Consider the following 19,111-nt stretch of genomic DNA (forward strand, 5'->3'; position numbering starts at 1 on the left):
CTTGTGTACATTAATGACCCCTCATCTGTTACATGCCAAATGCTAAGTTTTGTTTTGTTTGCAGATGATACGAACATTGCAATAAATAGCAAGCCAAGTACAGATTCAGAAATGGCTGCTAATCAAATTTTCATTGACATTAATAAATTGTTTAAAGCTAATTCAGTGTCAGTAAACTTTGAAAAGAACGTGTAAGAGATTTTGTTCCAGCATGTGTGTGTGTAACATATGAAGACATGCAGATAGCAGAGGCTGACAGTGTTACATTTCTGGGATTACAACTTGATAGTAAATTCAGTTGGGAAGGGCATACCACAGAACTGCTGAAGTACCTAAAAGAGTCTGCATTTGCAATGCAAATGATGTAAATACAAAATGATGTAAATACAAAAACAAACCCAACCACCCAGGACGCCCCATTGTGGCCAATTACTGTGCCCCCACTGAGAGAATCTCTGCTCTTGTAGACCAACACCTTCAACCTATTACCCAGAACCTATCCTCCTATATAAAAGATACCAACCATTTCCTCGACCGTCTTTCCACAGTTCCTGTCCCTTTACCACACGGTGCCCTGCTCGTTACTAGTGATGGCGCCTCCCTGTACACTGACATTCCTAATGCCCATGGCCTTACTGCTGTCAAAAACTACCTTTCCAGATGCCCTATGGAATCCAAACCAACAACCTCCTTCCTAATCTCCATGACCAACTATATTCTTACCCACAATTACTTCTCCTTTGAAGGCATTACCTACAAACAAATCCGCGGTATGGCTATGGGCACCCGCATGGCACCATCCTATGCTAACCTATTCATGGGCCATCTAGAGGAATCTTTCCTAAAAACCCAGAATCCTAAACCCCTCACCTGGTTCAGATTCATTGATGACATCTTTGCTATCTGGATTGAAGGTGAAGACACCTTATTCACATTCCTCCAGAACCTCAACAACTTCTCCCTCATTTGCTTCACCTGGTCCTACTGAACCCAACAAGCCACCTTCCTAGATGTTGACCTTCACCTCAGAGATGGCCACATCAATACCTCCGTCCATATCAAACCTACTAACCACCAGCAATACCTCCACTTTGACAGCTGCCACTCATTCCATACCAAGAAGTCTCTTCCATACAGCCTAGCCACCCGTGGTCGTCACATCTGCAGTGACGAGCAGTCCCTCTCAAAATATACCGAGGGTCTTACTGAAGCCTTCACTGACCATAATTATCCTCCCATCCTTGTACAAAAACAAATCTCCCGTGCCATATCTTTCCAGTCTCCCACCAACTCCCAAAGTCTCACAGTCCGGCCACAGAGGAGCATTTCCCTTGTAACTCAGTACCATCCGGGACTGGAGCAACTGAATTACATTCTCTGTCAGAGTTTCAATTACCTCTCGTCATGCCCTGAAATGAGAAGTGTCCCGCCCACTATCCTTCCCACCCCTCCTACCGCGGTATTCCGCCATCCACCGAACCTACACAATATACTCGTCCATCCTTACACAACCCCCAATCCCTTACCTCATGGTCTATACCCCTGTAATAGACCTAGATGCAAGACCTGCCCTATACATCCTTATACCACCACCTGCTCCAGTCCAGTCACTAACATCACCTATCCCATCAAAACAGGGCTACCTGTGAAACCAGTCATGGGATTTACAAGCTAAGCTGCAACCTCTGTGCTACATTCTATGTAGGCATGACAACCAACAAGCTGTCTGTGCGCATGAACGGCCACCAACAAACTGTGGCCAAGGAACAAGTGGACCACCCTGTTGCTGAACATGCTGCCAAACATGATATCTCTCATCTTAATGACTGCTTCACAGCCTGTGCCATATGGATCCTTCCCACCAACACCAGCTTTTCTGAATTGCGCAGGTGGGAACTTTCCCTATAATACATCCTACGCTCCCATAACCCTCCTGACCTCAACCTTCATTAGTCACTGTCCTCACCAATCCAGTCCTCTCCATGTTCCCATTCCAGCACTACACAGCTGTCATTTCACCGCCACACCCAGTCTTTTAATTTCTTTTATTTCTCTCCTTTCCGCTACTTATCCCCTCCCCCCTCTGCACCTTTTCTCCTGCCCTCCGTCTAAACTGCAACACTTGACTGTCCGCCACTCCCACCATACTATCCCTCCCCTTCCCCGCCCCAGCCTCCTCCTTACCCCCACCCAGTCGCCACTCCCATCATGCACTGGTGCTGCTGTTTGCAGTGTGGTCTCAGCTCTCCGAGACTGCAGATGTGTGTGCAAGTTGTGTTTATGTGAGTGTATGTGTGCGTGTATGTATATGTGTCTACTGCTGACAAAGGCTTTAATGGCAGAAAGCTTTAATTGTGTGAATCTTTTTATTGTTCCTATTGCGACTCAGCATCTCCGCTATATAGTGACTAGCAACTTTCCTTCTCTGGTATTGTTACATTCCATCCTGGATTTTCCATTGTTTGATTTTTGCAACAGGTAAAATAGTCAGCCAGCAGTTTTTTGCAATTTGGTATGTGAGGTATAGCAATTACCTGTTGGAAAATGAGAAATTAATCACAGGCATACTTGCAGCTCTGCACTGTATAAATTTCCCAACATTTTTTTTTAAAAAAAGTGCTTAAGCAAGTGAAAACATTCTCTTCCAACAAAGCAGTGCACTTATTTCATTTGGTGGATATAGCCACGGTCATGTTCCTGAGTAGTTGTCTTGATGGATTTGTCATCCACACTGTTCTCTAGGTTTAATGCTTCTCTACCATTCCTTCATAAACTATATTACTTAATCCAGAATGAGATTTTCACTCTGCAGCGGAGTGTGCGCTGATATGAAACTTCCTGGCAGATTGAAACTGTGTGCCCGACCGAGACTCGGTCGGGCACACAGTTTTAATCTGCCAGGAAGTTTTATATTACTTAATGATATGAAATTGACATATAATAAAAATGTCTTGGTATCAAGGAAACTCCTGTTTAGCCGAACTCAAGTGCATTCCCCCCCCCCCCCCCCCCCCACCCCCTGTTCCCCACGCACATTGGGTAGAATGAATAAACAAGAAGGTAATTATTGGAGAAAGGGATCTGATCAAATGAAGACAAATTTAAGAGATAATTTGTATGACACTGAACAGAATTAAATAATTTAAAGTATCTGGCTTTGTAGTCACTTTTTATGCTGTAGTGAAAAGTGGTGGTTTTGTGTTACAGACTCTGACAAACTTAGTGGAGCGATGTCCCCTGATTGAAGTCCTGAAATTGCCTGTGAGCTTCATGACAACTGAGTGCTTGGCAGAACTGATCGCACATTTGAAATATCTTCAGGCACTCAGTCTCCATGTGGACATCAGCAATTGGTATTCACAGCCTGTGGTCCTGCAGCCCTTAGCAAGAAACTGCAGCCGGCTTTGCAAGCTTAATCTGTGGTGCTTCACCCTTTCTGACATTGGATATTTATTTAAAGCACAGCCACCTTTGGAAGAACTGTCCCTTCGCTGGACAACTGAAGAAAAGAGGTTAGTTTGTGGATAGGAGATCATTATTGTTTCTTTGAGTAAAATATAAATTACATAAAAGTCACAAGTGTGTAATATTTTATTAAGTAAAATGGAGTATTATGTTTAGTGCTCTGCCCACTTTGAGTAGCATGCGAGGGGGTACCAAAAAGGAACTCAACTAATATTGTAGTGTGCAAAGTTTTTGTAATACCATGTTCTGTTTAGGAGTATACAGAGCTACCATTCCCAAGTCATTAAGCCAAGCATCATTGCTAAGAAAGGTTGCATGATTTTTTTTATTGACAGTTGTTTTTTGTGCATGTTGTTTTGTTAATGGCTGATTGTCATGAACATGCTGACTTATGAAATTTCGCTTCTTGCTCGGAAAAACTGGCACAGGAACTCTTGAAATGTTAAAAATGGTTTACAAGAAACTCAAATCTTTGAGTTGTTTTCCCACTTCAAAAGACGAGAAATATCTGTTTATTGCAAATCTTTCTCTGGTCGTCCTTCCATGGTCTTACCAATGTAAAAGTTCCTAACCAGTACAGAAGTTGAAAACATTCACAAAATCATCCTGGAAGACTAACAACAGACCATTGAAGAAGTTGTGAAGCAGTGAAGAATGACATGGAGTTCATTTCAGCAAATTTTAATGGAAGATTTGGCAATGAAAAGTGTGGCTGCCAGTTTCATACCTTGACTGCTAACTGCAGAATGGAAATAGTGTCACAAGGAAGCATGCTGTGCTTTGAAACACAAATTCCAAAATGAACCAAGCTTTTTTCTAAAGTCATTACAGAGAACAAATTATGGTGCTATTCTTACGACACTGAAAAGGAGCAACACTGAAGCCAGTGGAAGACTTCAGATTTGCCTCATCTCAGAAGAGCTCGTCAAATGAAGTCAAATATCAGAATGAAGCTGATTACTTTTTTTATGTGTTAGGAGTTGTCCATCAGGAGTTTGTTCCAAAGGGGCAGAGAGCTACCACTTCAATTTCCAGCCACATAGAAAAAATTTTGAGTCCAGAAAACTAGCCATTTATATCATTAAAAAGTTGCTGGCACATTTGTGTGTGATCTATCTAAGAAGGTAATACACATTAAAAGATATCAAGCATTAAGTTAAGTTCGTATGTGAAAAAGGCAATATGAAAATAAATGAAACAGAACTAAATAGAAATTACAGCAGCAGTATCTGTAGAAACAATATTAGTGCCAAAAAATTGGAGCAGATTTACAGCTTACCTGAGTTTGAATCTTCTTCAGATATTTTTTCCTCCAATCCAGAATCATTGAATTCTTGCTCTGTAGCTTCCAAAACATCTTGCTCGCTCAACAAACCTGACATATTTGTAGCAGAATTACAGCAGGCAGCCAAATCTAATGAAAATGCACACAAATCTCATAACAAAGCAAGCACACAGTGGCTCAGTCAGTTGGAGCAACTCTTACATTTGCTGCTGCTTCTTTCGAAATAATTCTAGAAATTGACAACAGAAGATAGCACCTGTCGAGGGACGGGTAATGAGATGTCCATACATTCTTTTCATATGAAACTACAGTAGGCCAGTTTTCGAGTGATAAGTGGCTCATACTTCATGAACGTTGCGGTCTGAGATATACTCCTTTCAGTGTGGTGTACTGGCTCCCATTGTGCTCTGCCTTGGTTGCCAAAGGTTTTACTAGGCTTTTTGCCTGAATGTTTTGAAAAGATTGCATAACAATTTTTGGTGGAAGAGACCTGATTTTTCCTGTTGAGTGACTTGTTTTTAGCAGAAATGGAGAATAACATGTTATTACATTATATCTGTTACAATTTTTCAAAAGAATCTACATAAGCTTCTTTAAGGGAGTCACTTACAACATTGTTGTCTGCTGTGTTAGCACCATCATTCACCACCATGAGATGAAAAATATTGCCCATGAAGTCTTGTCCTTCAGTTTTTGGAACAGGAAGAAGTGACATGGGACAAGCTCATACGAATAGAGTGGATGCGAGAATACTTGTGCTGTGTGACGTGTGTCCTCTGAGGTCACAGAGGTGAAATGACCCATATTGCTGAAGAAAGTAGCCACCATCTTCTTTCTATAGCTCCTACTTCTCTAAACTTTCATGGATGGTTTGTCACTTGTAAAGCGCCATGCTGAAGACTGCCTCTTCGTTTTGGGGCCATAATGGTACACCCATATTTTGTTATCTGTGATAATATTGTAAATGTCTTTAGACCTCACTTTGCCAAATTTTTCAAGTATAAAATGACACCAATCCATTCTTGTGTGTTTTTGGGCTTCTGACGGTGAATGGGCCACCCAGTGGACACATTTCTTGGCTGTACCTAAAAGATCGTGAATGATAGTCTATGCTGCAGTCCATCCAATGTTTAGGGCCCCTTCAATGTCAAAATGAGAGATGTGGATCATCATTGACCATTTTACTCACAGCATCAATGTTTTCTTGGGTCACTGCCATTGCTGGGCAATTGGGATGAGGTTCATCGTGAAGAGAACCAATTTCCATTGATGGCTCTTGAAGGAGCAGACTCACTAACGATATGTTCCAGAGAAGAGTGGCATTCTTCTGCATTTAATTTCTGTTTAATTCCTGTGTGTAGTCATAGTATATCATTGCACAAAAATTGAGGCACAACAGATCCAACTTGGACTGTGTCTAAGTCGGTACTGCCTGTGTTTTCACGCACCATTTGCAGAATGGCTTAAAACCCATTGGTGAGAGAACACTTCAGGTTCAAAATGTGACTCTCTTTCATGGTACCAGTAACTGAACAGGAACGCAATTTCCTCGCTTTAAAGTGCCTACAGTGCAGACCCAGATCCTCAGCATATGGTGTATCAGACAGTGCTGCCAAGATCCCAGCTGTGTGTGATGGCAGGAGATGCAACAGTCCTGGGTCCTTAGATTTTTGAATTTTTAAATTGTAGGTGCTGTAGCAGTGAAGACAGCTGGAGGGCTGTGGTGTTGGTGTCATTGACTATGGTATTTATGTCAGTAGGCTGGTATCAGCAGTGGGAGATGTGTCCACTGTCAGAGAAGTGGCATTGCTGTCAACTTTAGCCAACACAGTATAAAAATGACACTGCTTGTTGCAGAAACAAGCTGACAGTGATTGCAGTGCCATAGCTATGATAGGCCTTTAGTGATAGCAGCTAGGATGTTGAAGAGTAGGTGCCTCACATGGGTACTAGTAAGGTGCCACCTGTGCAACTGGTGGAGTGAATGGCAGTGCAAGTGGTGGAATACCCTTAGAAAAGGCTTGTCTCTGTGTCACCTCTGTTGTCACATGTGAGCTGCTACCACAAATATATGTTTTAATTGCACAAGTGACTCAGGGCCTAGAGTCTGACCTCAACCCTAACAGCCATAAAGACCTTGCACTGCAGTTAATTGACCAGCTGCAACAAAATATTGTGTGACCCTGTCAACTGTGGTGATAATGATGGTGGGAGCAACTGTGCATGCTGGTGCTGAGGGCTGGACTGTGCCTGCTGCTGGTGATGGCAGCTATGACCATCAGTACTGCATCACTGGCCATCGATGAAATAAACTAAACAGTGCTGTTGTTGGCGACAGCTGCTGTGATGCAGAACAACTGTTGCTAGTGGCAGTGGCAGGCAGACCAGTGAGGGCGTTGCCCTGCTTTCCTGGTCAGTCACTGTAGAAGCCGCAGCAGTATTTAGTCTGACACAGTGGTGGAAGCAGCAGTGATAGTTTCATTAATAGAGGGGACACGAATAATGTTTATCAACTGTAGATGTATGATGGAGATATTGCCGTTCTGCTTAAAGTTTGTAATGCTTGTTGAGGAACCTGACAAGAGCTCATGCATTCCTTACCCAAGAAAAGGAATGTATTGCAAGTGTGATTACCTGGATCAGGACAACAAAAATGAAAATTGCTGTTATCTTGCGAGTACAATAGTACAGGAAGAATCGTATTAGCAGTACCTGAAAGAATGGATGGAAGTTTTCAAGACTGGTAAGAAGTGGGTTTCTGTGGTGACTTTGTAACACAGTCTCACTAGATACCTGTATTAGAAATTTTGAACCCAAAAACTTGGACATTGTCTAAACAAAAACTGTTGTTGATGGTAGCGTAACTCCCAGCCATAATGGAAAGTGAATGTGATATTTTTTGTATTCTGAGTTAACTGCTGTTTCTCCTACAAATGGAATTTGATTGTGTCCATCACCAAACAAGTGATGTGGTAAAGGGAGGAACACTAGTGTAGTGAAACAGTGGTATATCACTGTGTTTTTAGTTTGCTCATGGCTCAGAGTCTACATGGGAGGTAATGGTTGGTTGCCTAGGCGAAGTACAATTTGAAATGTCTAGGATGTTGAGATAGTGCTAGTCTCCTAGCAATGTAATACTATATTAATTTCCATATCCTTTGCAAAATGAAAAACTTTAAAGAGTTGTTTGTGTCTGTGACATACTGCCACAATCTGCCCCCATTCTGACATCAGTGCTCATGTCACTTTAAACAATTTTGATAGAACTCATATCTGCAATTGGGTCCTGTTGCTACCATGGGATCAGAGAAGAAGGACAGTTGTGCTGCATGGGAGCAGTCACCGCACAGATAGGAGCACCTCTGTTGGCAGTATAATGGTGCATCACTGAAATCTTCAAGCCCATTGACAGTGAACTTTTGGAAGGATTATTCTGAAAGTTACATTCTTCAAATGACTATAATGAATTCCTGTAATTGCTGCGTGGCAGTCTGTGTAATTACAAATGCCTGAGAAATTGATAATACCTCTTCTAACAATGGATTGGTGGGATTCAGCACTGCCCTGGACCACATTATTTTGGTGCCTCAGGCAGTTTTGACAGGGCATTAATGACTTGTGATTTATAAAGATAGTGTTAGAATGGGAGGGGTCCAAGAAGAGTAGCTGTGTCATAAGGAAACATTTATAGCATGAAAAAGAGTGTTGCTGTTCATGAATTCTTCATCCAGAATGATCCTTACAAACAAATCACAAATATGCATTGTGGTGTAACATATCACTCCCCAGAGTGGTGTGTAACCCTATGTCTATCTAGCCAATGAATGATGGTCACAGTAGTTGTAACCATATAATAATTTAGTAGTTAAGAATTGAAAGCTGTTTGTGGGTTTATGTCATCTACAGTTTGTCATCTCATTTGTATAACTTCCATGAGTCGGCATCTCACTTTGGAGAAAATGCATGTGCCATGACAATGCTAAATTACTTCACAGGATAACGGATGTTGTCTGGAGAACTGTTATAAATGCCATTGGTTTAATGCCAGTCTCTTTGGCATTTATTTACTGGCAGTGCTCTGATAAATGTTGTGTGTAACAAGAAAAGTTATTGTAAATTTGAAATATAATACATATGTGTTATTCATAATGAGAAAAGTTACTGTACATTTGAGAAATACTATAGGGAGAAATTGAATTAAAAGATACTTCTTATTCATTGGTAGAATCTGGTTGAAGATTCTTCAATTGTAGCACGAGCACAGCTGCGGTGATAACACAGTCAACCGAGCTACATTGGCACAGTCCAGCAAGAAAACTAAATTACAGGTTGTGACAATAATGGATCAGAGGGTATCACAGAGTGTAGCTGTATCTTCCAAAACAGCACCTCCTCAAACATTGACTGTGCTGGAATCGGCCGTGTTCCAGTGCTCAGACTGACAATACTCTGATCCGTCTCCTCTAAATCTAACACACTCAGAAATTTTAAGGTAACTGGAACCAGAAATACTCTTGACTTATTGACTTCATTCCTTTTAGTTCGATGTGGAGCATAGGGCACTTATTAGAGCTCTCCATCTGACCCTGTTCGTTGACACCTTCTGGATGTTACTCCAGGAGTGGCCAACGGCTGCCACCTCAGCTTCAACAGTCCTGCGCCAGGTCAACCTTGGTCTGCCTCTCCTCCTTGCTCCTTGTGGGTTCCATTCTATAGCCTGCTTTGGAATATGTTGCGGGTCTCTTCTCAGGACATGTCCAATCCATCTTCATTTCCTTTCTTTTATGGTTATCTCGGCTTTCCATTGTTGGATGCGTTGCCATAATTCTTGGTTTGAGATAACATTTAGCCAGTGTACTCCCAGTATAGTCATAAAATATTTAGTGATGAAGGTTTTTACTCTTGTTTTAACCTGAGAGAAATGGAGAGGTATGCAGTGGACTCTTCTGTCCCAGACTTTCAAGTATATGAGTGAGACGCTTAAGGAATTGGAAATAGAAGCTTAGAGAGTTGGATTAAAAATAAACATTGCTAAGACTGAAGAGCGTAGGATGAACAGTAAGAACAAGAATGCACTAGCCATGAAAGAAGAAGAGATTGAGAAGGTGGAGAGCTATTGTTATGTGGGAAGTATTGTTTCCAAAAATGGAGGGGGCGGCAGAAGACGTCGAAAGTAGGATCAAAAAGGCAAAAGGGGCCTTTGCTCAGTTGTGACCAGTTTGGACATCTCGTGAAATATTGATGAAGGTAAAGCTTAAAATCTCTGACTCAAATGTAAAATCTGTTCTCTTTTATGGGTGTGAGACGTGGAAGGTGACAGCACAAATTAAAACAAGAAATACTCTACCTCTCTTCAACTTGGTGGAACATTATGTTCACACATGCAAGTAATTACCCAGAAACTATAACATTATCCATTAACTCAAATCAAACAGATTACCACTGATAAAATATTCTCCTAAACAAAGTGAACAACTTCTGATGTGTTTCTACCTATTAATGCAGTGGTTCCCAACCTGGGAGAAACTACCCCCTGAGGGGTAAAATGAAATTTTCTGAGAGGTAAAAACTAAAAAATTCATTTCTGTTTCAGTTGTGAAACTAAATTATTTTCAAAAGATCATTACTATTATCACAGTTTTGTAAGTCCCTAATGTTGATTATATAAGTTATCAATAATTATGTTTTCTCAGTTAGTAGCATTGATGTGGTGGAGGTTACAGGTTCCTCACATAGTTCACCCATTACACAGATGTTGTGCTTTGTCCTGTACATTGCTGATGATAAAAGTGAGACATATATGTACCAAATGCTAAACATCTCACAAAAACAAGTGCTAAATATCTCACAAAAATGTCTTCTCCATGTTGTGGATATTATCTGCAGTAATCCAGAAATTGCTTTATTACTTGCTTCAAAACAGATAAATGAATTAATTGACAGCATGACACAGCAATAACTACATAGGGCCTATTATAGTGCTGGACATAGTTTTATTATTATTATTAGAGTGGTTAAGAGACAAAGCATTAACAACATGAAGTCATCAGGTTCAGAAGTAAGAAGAGCAGCTATGAAGTGATTTGTGAACAGTAAGTATAGTGCACACATCTGAACTTGTTTGACTTTAAATGGGGTTGCACTGTGCAGGTCAAGCAAGTGCTGCAAAGGAGAGGAGAAATGCAGGGGAAGCGTGTTTTGTAACAAGTGTATTTCTCACTGTGAATAGTTAGCTTTCTTTTCTGAGAAAGAGTTGTGGGTAGCACTTGTGATGCACCATGAATTCCTTCATCATTCACACGCATGCACTTGCACGCGCAAACTTGTGTGCGTGCACACACACACACACACACACACACACACACACACACACACAAAATATTATCCATCTTTCATCATTTTAAAAATAAAAGTGTTCCAAGAAAAGTCTTTCATTCTACAATTTAGTTAGGTGCTAAAGTTGGTGATAATGTGTGGGATTGGGAGGGAGGGGGGTGGGAGGGAGGGGGGGCAACAGATGGCAGTGGGGATGAGGGTACTAGCTAACGTCTGATTGCACTCAGGGGTAATGATCTAAGAAAGGTTGGGAAGCACTGTACTAATGCAATGGTGGTTAATGCATAATGCGCAAAATTCATCGGCAGACCACAACATTTCACATGAGATCAAATGCGGAACAACAAAACATACAAATGTAGGTAAACATTTACAGACTAAATAAATAAACAAACATTGGCAATTAAAAGCAAATGAAAAGAAATCAAAACTGTTTAATGCGTATCTCATTTGTATCAGTAACTACTGGTTGTGAAAATGACTGACTTGAAAATTAATGGGTTTACAAAGTTACTATAGTTATGGAAAGAAGTAATTAAGCAAATGAAACCTAGTTGAACTACTATTCTGAATGTTATTGAAAATAGTGCTGAATAGTATTGCAAACAACAATTTACAACTATGTAAAATGAATGGCAAAAAATTATTATTGTTCCTATATAAGGAGTTTTTACATCACTGATTAGAATGATGTAGTTTGTGGCATCTCTCAGCCCATGTTTTTTCAAAGCAGTTCCCACTTTGCTGATGCTGCTGGCGGGCTGTCGATATCCGCATCATTAGTCCATGGTTCTTGGGTGTGTGATCCAATAATTGCTGTCATATTGCTGAACTCCTTGATAATTAGTGCCTGTTGTGAATCTAGCAGGAACACTTGATATTTGTAGAATTAATTCCAATCTGTGTATCTGCAAGCAATGACTAACATAAAATATGCTTCTTTCTATTAATACTTGATGTAACCTGATGTCGTAATGTTTGTTACACAGTGTAGCCACAGTTTTCAGATTTATGCTTTATGCTCACAGTGCAGTGATTTCCACAGTACATTCATCTGCACTACAAAAATAAATAAAGTGAATTGTACTGTAAATCATTAATTAGCAGTTTTACCTGAGCAATGAGTGCCATGCATAAATGTCTAAGTGATCACTTCAACAACACGGCAGTCAGCACACTGTACATTCACAGTTAAGACTTCTTTATATCAATATAAGACAAGTAATTGCACTACCATATTTTCTGTTTGATTTCACAATCCATGCTACACACTAAATAGTTTGTGCTGGCTGCAATAAAAAACAGTACCTTTACAGCATGAACTTAGCTTACTGGTATGCACCACAAAGTTTTATGCTTAATGAGCTAAAACACAGTTCCCCAGTCGTTTAATCACTGTACACACTGAGATTGTAAATGTAGTACTGTCCAACCAGTTCACAGGCCAAAAACACATTGTGTAACAGTACATAAGTGACACGACAATCACCTCCACTCTCCTTCTCACCCCCGACTCTTTGTTGATGCCATCTCTTTTGACATATCAGTTTGATTCTGCATTGCTCGTACACCTTGCTTCACATAACACTTTCAAAAACTTTGATTACATCGATTTGCAGTTTTCTACAAAATCACAGTTTCATATTAGTCTGTCCATAGAAAATGAATTCAAATTAAATGTTAACAAATAAGAAAGTATACAACACAATAATAATTGAAAATGGCAGTAAACAGAAACATAATCATCCCAAGAATTAAATTTACAAAACTCATTCTAAAATAAACTTTTCAGTGTATGACAAAGATAAAGCAGGAAAGAAGTAAAAGAAAATATAGTAAGAGGGAAAAAACGTATATCAGCCTGTAATCGTATCTTCACAAGATGTAGCAGTTCAGAGATTCGAGATAATGTATGTGAATCAGAATACAAACATATATTTAGTGGGGAATACTGCAGTGTATTGGCATACCACTGTTGACTATTAAGAGTTATGAAACATGGAATCACGTTTTCTCCACAGATGACATAAATCACTTACACAGTCAAGGTACGATAGTAAACTTGCTTTCTGACACTGGCGAAACTGGATGAGAGGTTGCTACTGCACAAAATTTCCGATCAAAGTAGGTTTCCTACCAGCTAGAAGTTGCATACTAAACTTTATAAGACACATGAACTACAATCTAAACACAAGTCTGTTGCTAGCTAAAATGAATCACTCATAAAACAAGATACCAAATCAGAGTCTGGTTGAAATAGTTACTAATGTAACCGAGTCCAAATAAATGTCGACATTACTGAGACACAAGCAAATTGCAGATTCGCGTTGTTTCTTCACTTCTGGAGGTGGATATTCTACAGAGGTTCAGCCCACCATAGGGGGAAGTGGTACTACCAGTGGTGAGGGTGCACTTCCGGTATCAAAGATAGCTCCAGCTGCTCTGATGTACTCTCTGAAGTCTGTGATTCTGGCTGGGATACCAAATTGTCATCTCTGGTTGTCAAGTGGATTACATTAACAAACTTTCAGCTATTTTCATACATCAAGATTTTAAACATGGCTGCAGCAGCAACTGTTAAAATTCTTCACAATAAAGGATGGCAGCCAAAAACAGTTGCAGGATAGAATTTTTGTTTTTATTAAATTCTTGACCAAGGTTTCGGTACATATAAATATACCTTCATCAGAAGTACATTTCTAAAATTACATCATGCACTGGAGAATAATGAAACAATTATGCCAAAAGGCGTCGTCAGTAATTAAAATATCATCTCCATTTGTACGACATGTGTAATGGGTACCGGATCAAAGCGAACAGTTTAACAATGTTACTTCGCCTATGAACTCATACATATTTTCATACAGTTTTGATGGTAAACACTGTTTGGTGATAATATGGCTTGGATGCTTTTTCAATTCTGGGTAATTTGAAAAACATAGTGGCAGTTTGCTAGTGACTACTAACATGCTCTGTTCGGTATTTCAGTCGAAAGTGAAAAATGGTAACTATCAAGTCTTTCTATTTTCCTCATATTTTCATTCCTTTCCTGAAGTTTGGTCTCATGCAAATTTGGCTAGTCTTTTCGGAGCCATAGTTTCACACCAGATCTTCAGAGTAAAAAACCAGAGTATTCAACAAAATACCTATGGAATTCTTCTGAAAAAAGGTGACTTAAATGAAATTAATTTCTTTGTAGGTGTGTACTCCCAGACCTACTTGCCTGCTGGAAATCGGTTAAATTTCTTCAACTGCAAGAGTATAATGTGAGACACGAGGAGAGTTTTCAAGCATTCCGTTCACTCGGGGAGCTCAGCAGACTGAATTGGCTAGAGATACAGTGTGTGAAAGAGTGCCCAGAAGGAGCTATTGGGGAGGCATTTAGGTAATGTTGCTTATGTGTTTGTATGTTGTTGTTTGTTATTTATGCACAGTAATCTACACAGATATTTTCTGTAAATTGTTACTTTTCTTGGTATGAAGAAACAAGTAATATTTGTTGCAATGTTAAAATTTTTTATTTCCCAATGACATGTTTCACCTTTCTTTAGGCATCTTCAGATTGGTATATGAAGAATTGAAAAATTTTATAACAGTGATGTGATCCCATGTAGTGAGATTTGATTATCAAGAAAACATTAAAGAACTTGACTGATATTTTGTAGGAATTGTACATGGGATACCGTGCATAGAGTATCCTGGCAGGAAAATGCCTCTTGTCAAAGCCTTAAAGTACTGTACAATGTCCTATAAAAGAGTTGTAAGAGAAGATAACCATAAGGTATTTTTAGAAAATATGTAACGTACTTTGTCCCTAAATCGACAATTCACAGTAGAAATAAGAAATTACCTAATGGCAGCATGCCGCGCAGTTCTGTGCAACCAAATGGGATCATGCCTATAGCAAATCCTTACATCGTAAACATGCCAGAGATGTATTGCATATTCTGGCTGTACACATCACTCTGGATATGAAAACATACAAGACCACTAAGACTAGCCCCCACAGCTCTCGGCAGGTGGTGCCTGCAGGATGTGAGCTATGATACTGTTCAGTTGCCACATCTTGTCATAACAACAGCCTATAACAGTCATTATAAATTACTGGTTTCTAAAAATTGCTGATAAAATGCTTACATTAATATCCAGAATAATCAGGGTTAGTAAAAATTAAAAACTAAAGTATATAAACAATACAGTGCTATAATGGGAAAGCATAAAAGTACATAGGGTAGCTCCGAATACCAATTTTGATTAACCCAAGTAGTATTACAGCTAACATTGTGCATACCCAGCTCTTCCTAAAACCAGAATCTATGCCCCTCCCAACTCCCTTTGATGTACAAGATCATGTCATGCTAGCTACCTGTCACTACTGAAGAACAGTGTCAATGTTATGTCTGGATGCGAAGCAAGTGCAGCATGTTAGTCATGAAATACACTTTGATGGGATCCTGGTAAATGCAAATGCAAACAAAAAACATAATACGTAGTCACACCAACGTTAAACACTGTCATTGTTAATTAGATGGTCTCTTTTTAAAGACAGAAGTCCGTCAGTGCAAAAGCTGATAGCAAGAATCAGTATTGAAAATCCCACTTCCAGGGAATAATGAACCTTCTTGTTGAAAATGTAGAGTTACAGCGGTGCAAGAGCACAGCCAAATGCCACAATGTGTGTATAATATAGACCACACAATGAGTGAAAAAGTAAAAGTAAAAATCAGTAAACATTAAAAAGATAACCTCCTGGAATGTGTAGTAGGTGGCATGATTCAATTACAAAGCATCCAGGGCTTAGTTATTAACATTAAACAATGATCTCATAGTGTCACAATGCGCTCAGTACCTTCCAGTCACCTGATCATTTAGGAGCTGCCTGTCTGTTTTGGCGTTTGTGTTTATCGATTTCCTTTTCTTCCGTAATGTTAAGCTTCTTTTTCCTTTTTGAGTGTAATAGAGGAACACTGTCGTAACTTACAGCCTGCGGGCGACATCTGCCAAGATCTATGGGCACTAGTCTTAGGGCCTTGTATGTTTTCATATTCAGTATGGTGTGTGCAGCCAGAATATGCACTACACCTCCAGCATCTTCATGATGTAAAGATTTACTGTAGACCTGATCCCATTTGGTTTGCATTGGTTTGCATCACATGCCATAATAAGGTAATCTGCTGCTTCCTTTTTATTTTTATTGTGGGTTGTCAGTTTAGGAAAAAAGCAGTTACATATTTTTTAAAAATTCCTTTTGGTCATATTCTGTTTTACTCTATTTTATAGGGCATCAGACAGTATTTTTAAAGCTTTGACAAAGGGCATTTACCTCCTGGGATAGACTCGCATTTAGAAGGACAACGGTTCAAACTCACGTCCGGCCATCCTGATTTAGCTTTTCCGTAATTTTGCTAAATCATATCAGGTAAATGCCAGGATGGTTCCTTTGAAAGGGCATGGCTGATTTCACTTCCCATCTATCCCTAATCTTAGCTAGTACTCCATCTCTAGGGACCTCATTGTCAATGGGACATTAAACACTAATCTCCTCGTCCTCCTCCTGCTGCGATATTTTAAGTGTTGCATCCCATGTACCCATCCCTACCAAATATCAGTAAGTTCTTTTATATTTTCTTGTTAATCCAATCTCACTAAACAGGGTCCTGCAACTATTATGAAATTCTGTATTTCTTCCATAGGCCAAATTGAAGATCCCTAAATAAAGCTGAAATGCTTCATTGGAATACAAAAAAATGGCTCTGAGCACTATGGGACTTAACTTCTAAGGTCATCAGTCCCCTAGAACTTAGAACTACTTAAACCTAACTAACCTAAGGACATCACACACATCCATGCCCGAGGCAGGATTCAAACCTGCGACCGTAGCGCATTGGAATACAATATAAAATTTTTGACATTGCAAACAAGACTTTTTGTTTCTTCATATCATACCCACTGGTTGCTGTACCAACTCTGTTATGAACTGGAAAATGTTTTACTTTTCATGTTATTATTCTTCTTATGTTAGAATTACTTTTTATTGTTTATCACATGCAACAACTGTATGTGTTAACAGAACTACAGTATCCATCTTTTAGTTGCTGTCCTTCTGGCAGTACGGTAGCTGTCATCTCCCTTCACTTATAAGGAACATTTTCCTCCCAGTTTATTACCCCTTTTTTTCTCCTGCCTTTGATTTCCAAAGAAATGAACCTATATTTACATTTATTGTAGATCATCATATGCAACTGCTCCATATTTGTGTTAGAACCTGTCACCAACAACTCCTATTTGGGAGGGAATCTGTAAAATATGTAACCCTCACTTTATTACCAGGTATGGAGGTCTTTCGCAACTGCAGCATGTTGACTTGTCAAACAGCTGGGCATTAGATGATATTGGTCTAATTTCCTTGATTCATGGATGCCCACAAGTACGATGGCTTCGGCTGTTTGGTTGTTATGGGCTAACAGATGAAGCATTCAAGGACATTTACAAACTTGTGCATTTGAAAAGGTCAGTGGAAAAGATATTGTTCTACGTTACAGTTTAACCTGATTGTGTTGAGTAGTTATGTATAAATAGATAGTTGTATAAAGGAAAATTCATTTGAGAATTGCTGGCCAAGACTTACTTATTGGAGGCAAAACATGTAGTACTGCCAATAGATACATACAAAAGGAAAAGTGATGTATGACCTAGCTCTTAGAAATAATAGTTCCTTCTGTGAGGAGAAGAGAATAATAGGTTGGGGAAAGTTGAAATGAAGGGCAGCTCACTCCAGTCTCAAGATGAGTAGGCCCCATAAGGACAAAGGTAGGTAAAGATGAAGGGGAAGTCGTCAGAGACCAAGAAGTCAGAGATAGTATGTTTGCAAGCACTGGTTGGTTGGTTGGTTGAGTGATTCAGGCAGAGGGGATCAAACAGCAAGGTCATTGGTTGCATTGGATTAGCAAAGAATGGGGAAGGAAGTCAGCTGTGCCCTTTCAAAGGAACCATCCCTGCATTTTCCAGAAATGATTTAGGGAAATCACAGAAAATCTAAATGAGGATGGCTGGACACAAGTTTGAACAGCCATTCTCCCGAACATGAGTCCAGTGCTAACCACCTCTGTTTTGCAAACAGTGTGCTAGCTTCTGTGCAGAGATTATAAGGTGAGAATGAGAAGTAAGTATAGAGTAAGGGCAAGAGAGATGTTAGATCCATTAAGAATTGGGACAGAAAAAAGTGATAAAATAGTAAATGACTGTACTCAAGTATCATCAGCTTCTGAAGTGCACTGATGCTGATGGTCTATCGAAATGTATTCCACATAGTGATTACAGTGCTGATTGATATTTAATGGTAGGTGTGACTCATCTGTCACTCATGGAACTACTATTAAACTGAGGTACAGCTATGCCCATGTCAACTGGATCCTGCCACCTTTTACATTTACAGTAAATTTCAATCTCATTATTGTAGTATTTCTTCTACCATCCCCATCTCGCTTCCTGATGGTCAGCCAGGAAAAACTATTTCTCACTTTCACTCTTTATGGATCATGCTTTCGCAGTCACTGTGTTCATTCTTGTGACTTACTTACCGTTTGTGGACCACTCGAAACAGAATTCTCAGCACTGCAAATCATGATACAGTTATAAATTTCCGTTGTTACTAACCCCAAACTAACTTTTCCAATTTTTAAATCATTTTTCGTTCCTAGACCTGAGACAAATGTTTTGGCATCTCTAGAGCATATAGTGTCACCTGGAATCATGGATGTCACCGCACCTTGTGATTTGCACATCCTGGCCGGTCGACACATACCTGGTGGTGAATGGTTAACAGTGGCAGGTTTGGAAATCTCTGTGCTGAATGTGATAGTGGATACTGGCCTCACAGCAGTCCCCCCCGTGCCTTAAAAATAGGTATGAGCTATAGGAGCTAATCTTCATGAAAGGTTCAAACAAGTGCAGAGGGTGGGATTTGTCAATGGGAGCTCAGCATAGGGAAATACCTGGCAGGTCAGGAAAGAAGGCCATTGTCCA

At 39.7% G+C, this 19,111-nt stretch overlaps 1 protein-coding gene across 2 annotated transcripts in view; it reads left to right on the forward strand.

Annotated features, from left to right (window-relative positions):
* Window positions 1-19,111, forward strand: part of LOC126413340 (S-phase kinase-associated protein 2-like) — a 191,114-nt gene that overhangs the window by 121,908 nt on the left and 50,095 nt on the right. The window contains exons 7-9 of one of the 2 annotated variants that reach the window (XM_050083250.1): window positions 3,208-3,512; window positions 14,286-14,471; window positions 17,417-17,596. In XM_050083250.1, the coding sequence (XP_049939207.1) occupies window positions 3,208-3,512; window positions 14,286-14,471; window positions 17,417-17,596 (671 nt within the window). The remainder of the gene's footprint in view (window positions 1-3,207; window positions 3,513-14,285; window positions 14,472-17,416; window positions 17,597-19,111) is intronic. The other variant, XM_050083251.1, reaches the window with a different exon arrangement.

The sequence above is a fragment of the Schistocerca serialis genome, chromosome 7 (assembly GCF_023864345.2).
Source record: "Schistocerca serialis cubense isolate TAMUIC-IGC-003099 chromosome 7, iqSchSeri2.2, whole genome shotgun sequence".
NCBI classification, from domain to species: Eukaryota; Metazoa; Arthropoda; class Insecta; order Orthoptera; family Acrididae; genus Schistocerca; species Schistocerca serialis.